Genomic DNA, 9,561 nt, shown 5'->3' with positions numbered 1-9,561 from the left:
CAGTTACCTCATCCGTAAAACGAAGATTGAGACTATGAGCCCGACGTGGGACCGGGACTGTGTCCAATCCCATTTGCTTGTATCCATTCCAGCATTTGGGCTCATAGTAAGCACTTAAATGCCGTCATCATTATTACGATCATTATTATTACCCCAGCACTTAGCACAGTGCTTGGCACAGAGTAAGGACTTAACAAATGGTACAATTATTATTTGATGTAGGCAGTGTCTGGGGTATAATTAGGTACCCCTCCCCCGATCCCTAGCCGAGCTGAGCGACAAAGGAGATGTGGGTGTGCAAGTGTGTCCCAAGGAAAGGGTAGGGACATGGAAGTTTGGGTATGGGGTGCTGCCTGTTTACCCCCCTCTCACTCCTCCCCCAGTAGGCAGCAGTCAGGGCCAGAAACACTCCGCAAGTGTCCGACTTTATTCAGCTACAAAGAGGGAAGGGGAGATCTTCTCCCTTGCCAGAAGAGTTCTCAGGATATGTCAGGCGAAGGTGCAGAATGTCAGTCCATGGAGGTTCGGGAGAGAGACAGACGAGGGTGGAGGGGGGGCGTTAAGGGGCTGGGGGAGCAAGAGTCTTGGCCAAATCTGCAATAAGTTAAGAGGCTGGAGCCTCGGGAGCTGATTCTCAGGCTGCTTTCAGGAAGGAGGGCAGAAGCCCTGGTTGGTGGGGGAGTCTCAGGCTGGCCTCCTCGGGCCGGCCTCGGGCTGATCTCAGGCCGGCCTTGGACTGGTTTGGGGCTGGTCTCAGGCTGGCCTCCGGCACGGAGCCCCGGTTTGGTTGGGGGAGGATGGTCGCTGGAGCCTGTCAGGTTTCAACCTGAAGAAACAGATCCAGGGGTGAGGTGGGGAAGGGGCAATAAAGGAGGGAGGGAGGCAAGGAGGAAGGAACTCACCCACTCACCCTCGGACGGATATTGGGAATGAGGGGGCAGCTTCTGACCTCTGGGGAGAAAAGCCAGCAGTGGGAGGGGTCTTTGTCCTTCTGGGAGCCAATGAGGAAAGGGTTAATCGGAGGCCTTAGGGGGAAACCAACCTGGGGGAGCCTGGGGGAACCGGCAAAGGAAGGCAGTTCATGGGGAAGCCCCCCTCAAGAGGGAGGGTGCTCCGGGGTTATCAGTGGGGATGAAGGGTCATGAAGGCAGATGAAGGCAGAGTCAAACAGGGGGAACCATGAAGGGGGGGCATGGTAGGGGCAGGGGAGGGGCTCACCCCGGGGGGGTTCATTTCTCTCCTGCAGGTTCTCATAATCTGGTCTCTCCTCCTCGCTCTCGCAGTCACTCAAACCCACTATCAGGGACCAAAGACGGGGAATCAGAGCCACGGCTACAGCCCCTCCGCTTCCTCCCATCCCACCACACTGTCCAACACCTTCACCTCCCACCCCTGGTTCTCCTCCTCCTTCTACCCCAACCCCAACTCCAAAAGATTCGGTCCCAGCCTGCGACGCTCCCTTCCACATTCTCCCTCCTCCCCGTGGTCGTCCCCACCCCGCCCCCGTGGTTCTCCACCCTCCACTCCCATCGCTCCCCCTTTCCCGGTGGACTCACTGTGGACTAAAGGGATCTCTTTCCCCTGGGCATCCGGGACGTTCACATACTCGGAACTCCCGCCTGGTGGGAAATGGTGGAAGGGCCAGGGTCAGGCAGAAGGCCAGGAGGGTCCGTGGGGAGGTCAGAGCTAAGGGAGGTGGGCTCAGAGGGGAGGGGAAGGAGGCAGGAGCGCAGTACGAGGCAGAATGGAAAGTTGCTCACCCAGAGATTCCCCTGGCGTCTCAGGAACATTCTCGTACTCCTCTGACACCACTGGAGGAGAGAGCAATCAATCAGATCAATCAATAGCATTTATTTAGCGCTTTACTATGTGCCAGACACTGTATTAAGTACCGGAGTAGTACAAAATCAGTAGGTTGCACAAAGTCCATGTCCCACACGGGGCCCACAGTCTTAATCCCCATTTGACAGAGGAGGCACAGAGGCACAGAGAATAATAATAACAACTGTGGTATTTGTTAAGCGCTTACTATGTGTCGGGCACTGTACTAAGCACTTGGGTGGCTGCAAGCAAATAGGGTTGAACCCAATCCCTGCCCCCCATGGGGCTCACAGTCTCAATCCCCATTTTACGGATAAGTAGCTGAGGCACAGAGAAGGCCCAAGGTCACCCAGAGGACGAGTGGCGGAGCCGGGATTAGAACCCAGGTCCTTCTGACTCCGAGGATACGCTTGGGAAGCACTTGGGAAAGTACGGTTCAATTGAGTTGGTAGACGGGATCCCTGTCCACAAGAAGCTTACAGTCTACGGGAGGAGACAGACATTAAAACAGATTACAGATGAGGGAAATAGGAGCAGGTAAGGAGGTGGACATAAGTGCCCGTGGGGCTGCGGTGAGTATCCAAGTATTTACGAGGTACACAGACAAGTACATAAATGATGCAGAGGGGAGGGTGGGGAGGGAAAATGAGGGCTTAGTCAGAGAGATGACCCGGGGATGGAGGATATCAAGACAGAGGAGACCTTCCTTCCAAACCATCCCTCCTCCCTGAAGAGGGAAGAGATGGATTCACCCTCACAGAAACTCCCTTGCCAAACACAACCAGGCCCCGAGCCTCAGAGGAGGCACCCTCAGGAAGATCTCCCCCAAATCCAGAAAGGCCGGGAGCCCAAGCCCTGACCGGCCTGCTACTCGGGCCCCAACACTCACTGGATGATGCGCTGTCCCGGGGGCCCATGCCGCTGGACGGGAGAACAGGGGAGGGCGGGGGCGAGGGCATGGGGATCGGGGAGCCTTCTGGGAGCACCTCGCTGCGGAGACAAAGACCGGACTGGATGAGCTCTGGTTTGGCCAACCTTCCTCCCGTAGACCGCAGCCTCCTCCTCCTGCCCCTTCTTCCCTTCAACCTCCCCTCCTCCTGTCTCTTCCCCCTTTGACTTCCCCCTCCTCCTGCCCCTTCTCCCCGACCGTCCTGCTCCTCACTCGGTCCTCCCCACCCCTCTGGACCCCTCTGCCTTCCTCTCTCTTCCCTCTCACTCACAGATATCCATCTTCATCCTTATTTTCCTTTGCCTCAGTGAGGGGGCCTGGAGAGATGGGAAGAAAAAGATGGTGTTGGCAGCGCCCGTGGAGAGGGAGGCCCCAGCCCACCTTCTCACACTGGTGGGACACTGACACTCTCCTCCACCCCCTGCTTCTCTGCTGCAGTGCCCCCCTCTCGCCCCCCGAGTCCCCACCCCCCAAGTCCTTAGCGGATCACGCACTCTCGTTCTCGTAGCTGGGCACGCTGTCTGGAGAGGAAAGGAAAGAAAGTTACCGTCAACTCCGGGTATTCCCAGGCATTTCCAAGTCTCTTCCCCCACCTCGGCACCTCCTCCCAGGACCATCCCAACCACGTCCCTGGAAATGGACCCTAAACCCCGACGCTTCTGCTCCATCTCTCCCACCGCAATCCACCATTTGATGACCCATCCACTGCCCCAACCCCCGACCCCAGCCCCCACCCTCCTCTTCACTCCTCCCCTCACCATTGTCCGGCTCCGGCTGAACAGAGAGATTTTGGTGTGACCCCACCAGATTCTGCGGGGATCTCCTGGAGGGTTAAAGGTCGAGGATCATTCTCACGGGATTTGGCTAGCGGAGTTTAGAGGAGCACGTGGGGTCGGATGGAGGAGCGGGAGAAGACGAACGACTTGGTCGGGGAGGGAAAGCCAGGGAAAAAGAGGCACAAGGGGAGCCACTGGATGAGAAATATGGGGGTGAAAGGTAGGTTCAGAAAGGGAAGCGGCTGGGGAATATGGAGTGCCAGAGACCCCCCGAGTGGGGAGCGGCTGGGTTTGGGCCAGGGTCAGAGGTTATACTCACGGGACCGGGAGCAGATCCGGATGGCTCACGGGCGGATGGGAAACCACAGACCAGGGAGAATGGTTGTCTAGCGGAGGGAAGGAAGACACAGAGCTGGTCAAGACCTCCCTCCCTCCTAGCTGAGGGCCTAGGCTCTGGATGATCCCCTCCCCGCCGGGGCCCGGGGGTCTGGCAGCCACGAGGGTCGGATCTGAGTAGAGTGCGAAGGCTGGACCTCCAAGGAGGGCGGACAGCCCCCAGCGCCCCGATGCCAGGAGGAGAAGACGGAGGGTGGTGAGAACTATGTTTGAAGGACTCTGAATCTGGTCAGTGGCCTGTGCGTGTGTGAGCCACAGCAGTGGCGGTCCGTGTGGGTGCAGGAGCAGCAGCTACAGAGGTCCGGGTGAACTTCCTCCCATACCTCTCTCCCCAACCCACAACCCTGCCCTCTCCCAGGAGTTGGGGTGGAAGGAGGCAGTTTGACATTGTCACTGTGACATGAATAGTCACAGAATCATCAATTCAAAGCCATATTCAGCTCATATTGAATGCAACTATTAAATCAATCGGTTTTTCCCTGTCGGTCTGCCCTTCCCCTTTCTGAACCACGAAACCTCTGCCGGGGACCAGGTCTAATTCCCATCTGTGTCTTCTTCCTGTATGCGGTAAACACTTAATAAAGACCACCGTTTCTCCTATTCAATTCAATTCGATCGTATTTATTGAGCACTTACTGTGTGCAGAGCACTGTACTAAGTGGTTGGGAGAGTACAATATAACAATAAACAGACACATCCCCTGCCCAAAATGAGTCTACACTATTACGATAACGGTATTTGTTAAGCACTTACTATGTGTCAAGCACCGTTCTAAGCGCTGAGGAAGATACGAGCTAATCGGGTTGGACACAGTCCATGTTCCACATGGGGCTCACAATCTTAATCCTCATTATACAGATGAAGAAACTGAGGCACAGAGAAGTGAAGCGACTCACCCAAGGTCGCACAGGAGACAAGTGGCAGAGATTAGAACGCAGATCCTTCTGACTCCCAGGCCGATGCTCTAGCCACTAGCCTAGGCTGCTGCTCTATTACTACTACAGGAGCACGGGCTTGGGAGTCGAAGGTCACGGGTTCTAATCCCGCTCCATCACTTGTCAGCTGTGCCACTTTGGGCAAGTCACTTACTTCTCTGTGCCTCAGTGACCTCATCTGTAAAACGGGGATTAAGACTGTGAGCCCCCCGTGGGACAACCTGATTACCTTGAATCTACCCCAATGCTACCAACAGTGCTCGGCACCCAGTAAGCGCTTAACAAATACCATCATCATTATTATTATTATTACTTCAGAGACCCGGTCCTGATCGACGTCCAGCCCTCGGTTCAGCGCTCCCCACATGACGGAATCAAGGGCTGGTGGATCACTGATAGATGCTGTGGCTTCTCGGCTCTCGCGGGACAGCCTGTCCAGGAGCGTGCCGGGGCCACCGGCCAGTGGGAGCGAGGGTCAGGCTCCGGCCCGGGGGGCTCGGTGGCTGGTAAGCCCCAAAGCTGGATCCTAGCCCCGCTCCCGGGAGAACCAGGGAAACCTCTGTGGGAGGGAAAGGAAGTCAGGGAAATGGAGTCCACTAATATGGGGGGAGGTGATTAGAGGAACCCCAGTTTTCATCGCCTTATCTTTGAGAGTGTTTTTGTGTTTTTACTGTCCCCCGTCCCCTCTCCTCCTTTCTATTCTCAGATGGTGAGCCCCTCAGGGGCGGGGACCTTGTCTTAATAATCACGGGAGTCTTTTTCCCCAGTGCTCAGTATAGTTCTCTGCACTCGGTAAGCGCTTAACAAATACCATTATTCCTATGATTTCCTGGGGAAGAGGGAGAGGCTGTTCTTCTATACTCACATGGGCTGCGTTTGAGGATGACCAAACCACCGCTGTTCTGGGAGCTGAAGGGGAAAGACAGGGGAGGGGGGAGGAGGGGAGGTGAATTGCCTTCCCCCTCCCCTGCCAAGCTACCTCCCACAGTCCTTCATCCCATGGCCCGCTCAACTTCCCACCAACCCCCAACCCCATCTACAATCAATCCATCAATCGTAATCACCGAGCACTTATCGTACGCAAAGCACCGGGGAAATACAATACGAGAAAATCGGTCGGCGGGTTCCCGGCCCACAAGAAGTTAACACTCTCTCTCTCCCTCCCCTCAGCACCCCCTTCGGCCCTCCGCCCACCCACCCTGTGGCAGAAGGGCTGGGGGCGGGAAACAGACGAACAAGCTGGGGGAAGGGAAGGAAACATGCAGACGAGGGGCGAGAGGGGCACGAGAGGGAAACTCACTTGGTGTGGACTCTCGAAACCGACTCCGAGGGCGAGTCTGCGGAGGGAGGAGGGAAGTCAATCAAGCAGTCAATCCATAATACTTATTGAGCACATACTCTGGGCCGAGTAATACAGTTGGGAGAGCGCAATAGGATTAGCGGACTCCTGACTCCTGCCCTCGAGGAGCTTATGCGCTAGTGGGAGAGATGGACGCTAAAATAAACAAATGTAGGAGGAAGCAGTAGAGTGTAAAGATCTGTACATAAGTGCTACCTATGGTAGGGTGTGAGAACTCAGGGGCTTAAGTGAGAAAGTGCTGGAGGGGCAGTAGGTGAAATATAGTGTGGGGAGATGAGAGGTTCATCAGGGAAGGCCTCCTGGAGGAGGTGTGATATCACGAGGGCCTTGAAGATGGGGAGCGCAGTGGTCTGCCGGATGTGAAGGGGGGAGGGAGCTCCAGGCCGAAGGGAGGGTGTGAGCGAAAGACAGTCGGTGGGGGAGAAGGGAACAAGTCACGGCAAGAAGGTTGGCTTGAGGGGAGTGAAGCGTGAGAATGCGTAAGAGGGACAGAGCTGATTGAGTGCCTTAGGGTCAATGATCAGAAATCTGCGTTTGACGTGGAGATGGATGAGCCGCCACTGGAGATGTACGCAAAATGACACTTGAGAAAAAAGGAAGCCAGAGGAAGTCACAGGGCTTGGAGATCTGCCTGACTGAGAGTATTCACGGGGAGCCCAGGAAAGAGATAGGAGTCTCTGAAACAGAAGGGAGAGGGTCTCTCTTATCCAAAGGATCCAGGAAACTCCTAGATAACATCGGGGAGACTTGGGCTGGGGTCTGTCAGTTTCTCTGAGGGAAAAGGTGTCTGGTGCGGAGCGATGGGGACAGCCAGGCAGGAGCCAGGGCCAAACCCGAAGCAGAAAGAGGTAAATCAGGGCCAGAGTCATCACGTGGGTAGAGGAGGGAGCTATTTGGCGTGGGGGTGGGGGATTCTGGAAAGGAGTTGGTGGTGGAGATGGATGGTGGTGGGGGGATGTCTCCGTAGGGACAGATCGGGCTCTTACCTGGAAGGTCACGGCAGCACAAGCACAGGGCAGTAACCATCACAGTTGGGAGCAGGAAGAGGAGGAGAAAGAGCCAGACAAGTCCAGGGTTCAGAGAGATGGACTCCATCTGCCGGAAGAGGTCAGGAGCCTGGACCTATTAGAAGTGACATTCTCCGGCCCAGTTCCCCACTCTCAATTTCTCTCCGTCCCGGTCTGAGATCCTCCTCCGAGCTGTGCCGGAGCACTCGGGGACCAGAGCTCAGAGGTCATGGCTGCCTGGAGCCAAACAAAGTCACGGAGCTGCTGGGAGCCCACCCTTCCACTCCCCTCCCCCCTCCCCAGCCAGCTGCAGGGAGACGGCAACAGAGCAGAGACAGAGAGGGGTCAGGGTCGAGGTTATAATCTCCCAACAACTCGTTCCTCCACGGTCTTCTCCCCTCTGATCCTGGGAATCAGGGGAAGAGATCATTGAAGGAGCCAGGAAGTGCTTTCTCAGTGGCGGGGGCACGGTGATGAAAGGACCAGAAGGGGCTGGAGGATTCAGGGACGAAATGGTGGGGTCAGGGGGGTCGGAGCAGGGGGATAAGGCTGACCCTGGGACCTGGGGAGGGCGGAAGAGGTCAAGAGTCAGGGCCCGGGAGGTCCAGGGGAGGGAGGGCAAGGGACCAGATGTGGGGAGACGGGCTTGAGGTGGGTCTACCCCCGGGACCCTCTGACCACATCCTAGATTTCGTGTGTTGATGGACCGGGTCGAGGGGGTTGGAAGCGGAGTGGGGATAAGATCGTCGTCTAAGGGGGAACCGGAGGCCTTAGATTTGGGATTCCCTTCCCCTACTTGGTGTCTACATTCCCAAGGTCTTGGGTTGGGTGAGGAACTCATGGACTCTGGGAGGTCCAGGGCGGCTGGGGTGGGAGAGGCGACCCTGAGGTCTGTAAATTGCTAGTTAATGGAAGATGGATCGGGGAGCCCTGAGGCCTGGGGCCTGCGGGAATGCCAAAGCAGCAGGGGAGCTAAAGTGTCTGGGCATGGGGGGGCGAGGGGGTAGGGGATGTAGGTCCCTGGGGGAATCGAGATTTTAGGGTCGACAGCCCCCTCCCCCCCACCCCATACCTGGTTCTGTTGGCTCCGTCCCCTCCTCTCCTCCGCTCTTCTCCGCGCCCGCGGCAGGAAGCTGTGGTGAGCCCCGGGCGGGGGCAGGAAGTCATCAGGCTCCTCGCACGGCTGCGCACGCCCACTCCCCACCCCCCACCTTGGCGGGCCCCCCACTTACCAGGCCCGTTCCCACAGGGCGGGAGGAGTGGACGGAGAGACGCCTCAGAGATGGCCCAGATGCCCAATCTCTGCCGCTGCCCTCTGGACCTCGGTTTCCCCGCTGATCGGGCGGGTGGAGACACTCCCTTGCCCCCAGGGGCCAAGGCCCTCCGTGCCACAGATCCTCGTGGGGACATCCAGTCCAGTGGCTTCACGGCAGGGAAAGCCGCACTGTTCCAAACCCGGCGTAGGGCGAGAGAATTAGCGGCGACTCCCACGGAAGACAGCTTGGCGAACCACTGAGGGAAAAGTCCATTTTAGTAGGGGGTCGGGTGGGAGACGGGAACTCTCGATTCACAAGGGAAGGAGCGGGAGGAGGAGCCCTATTTCCCCTACTAGGCACAAGAGAGCAAGTTGGGTGACTCAACATTTTACTGACCTGAATACATATAGGATTTCCAGATAAGTTTTTGTGGGGTGAGTGGAGGGAAAAATTACACCCACGTCAGGCCCTGTATTGGAACTCCAGGCCTGGCTCTGGCCCCGGAGTCCGTGAGATTTGATTTTTTTTAAAATCAGCCCCTGGAAGGAGCTGGTTAATTGGGGGGACAGGCGGGGGAACCGATCCACTCCTGGATAATGGATCGGAACCAACGCCTCACGGATCTGGACTGGGGGTTTTACTAACTTGGACTCGTCGCGGGAAGGGAAGGTGTCATTTTTTTAATGGCACTTTAGCACTTCCCATGCCCTGCTGTACAGTACTTTCCACCTAGAAGGTACTCGATAAATACCACTGAGTGATTGGCCCAAGGGAAAGAGCTCAAGCCTGGAAGTCAGAGGACCTGGGAATCTAATCCCGGCTCTGCCACTTGCCTGCTGTGTGACCGCGGGCGAGGCATTTAATCTCTCTGTATGTCAGTTTCCTCATCTGTAAAATGGGGATTCGATGCCTATTCTCCATCCCCCCTTAGACTGAGAGCCTCTGGTTGGGCCAGGGACGGTGCCCAACCTGATTATCTCTTATCTACCCCGGCATTGAGTACGGTGCTTGGTATATACTACGTGCTTAACGAAGACCACAATTGCTATTCAAGTTTTAGC

General features: G+C 56.6%; 1 protein-coding gene across 2 annotated transcripts; it reads right to left on the bottom strand.

Annotated features, from left to right (window-relative positions):
- Nucleotides 1–406: 406 nt before the first annotated feature.
- Nucleotides 407–9,301, bottom strand: LAT (linker for activation of T cells). 2 transcript variants are annotated; one of them, XM_029057927.1, is made up of 14 exons: nt 8,477–9,301; nt 8,317–8,377; nt 7,224–7,359; nt 6,178–6,214; nt 5,743–5,786; nt 3,866–3,932; nt 3,529–3,593; nt 3,265–3,291; nt 3,042–3,087; nt 2,711–2,811; nt 1,761–1,811; nt 1,557–1,619; nt 1,219–1,296; nt 407–826 (listed from the first exon to the last, which is right to left on the bottom strand). In XM_029057927.1, exons 3-14 carry the CDS (start codon nt 7,330–7,332, stop codon nt 822–824), a joined length of 693 nt encoding a protein of 230 aa, XP_028913760.1. In that variant the 5' UTR covers nt 7,333–7,359; nt 8,317–8,377; nt 8,477–9,301; the 3' UTR covers nt 407–821. The 2 variants fall into 2 exon arrangements, with proteins under 2 accessions (XP_028913760.1, XP_028913762.1); XM_029057929.1 differs by having other exon boundaries at nt 7,224–7,332.
- Nucleotides 9,302–9,561: the final 260 nt, after the last annotated feature.

This window comes from Ornithorhynchus anatinus, chromosome 2, assembly GCF_004115215.2.
Source record: "Ornithorhynchus anatinus isolate Pmale09 chromosome 2, mOrnAna1.pri.v4, whole genome shotgun sequence".
Classification (NCBI taxonomy): domain Eukaryota; kingdom Metazoa; phylum Chordata; class Mammalia; order Monotremata; family Ornithorhynchidae; genus Ornithorhynchus; species Ornithorhynchus anatinus.
Note: the sequence above shows the minus strand (reverse complement) of the source record. Positions and strands in the feature narration are given on the sequence as shown.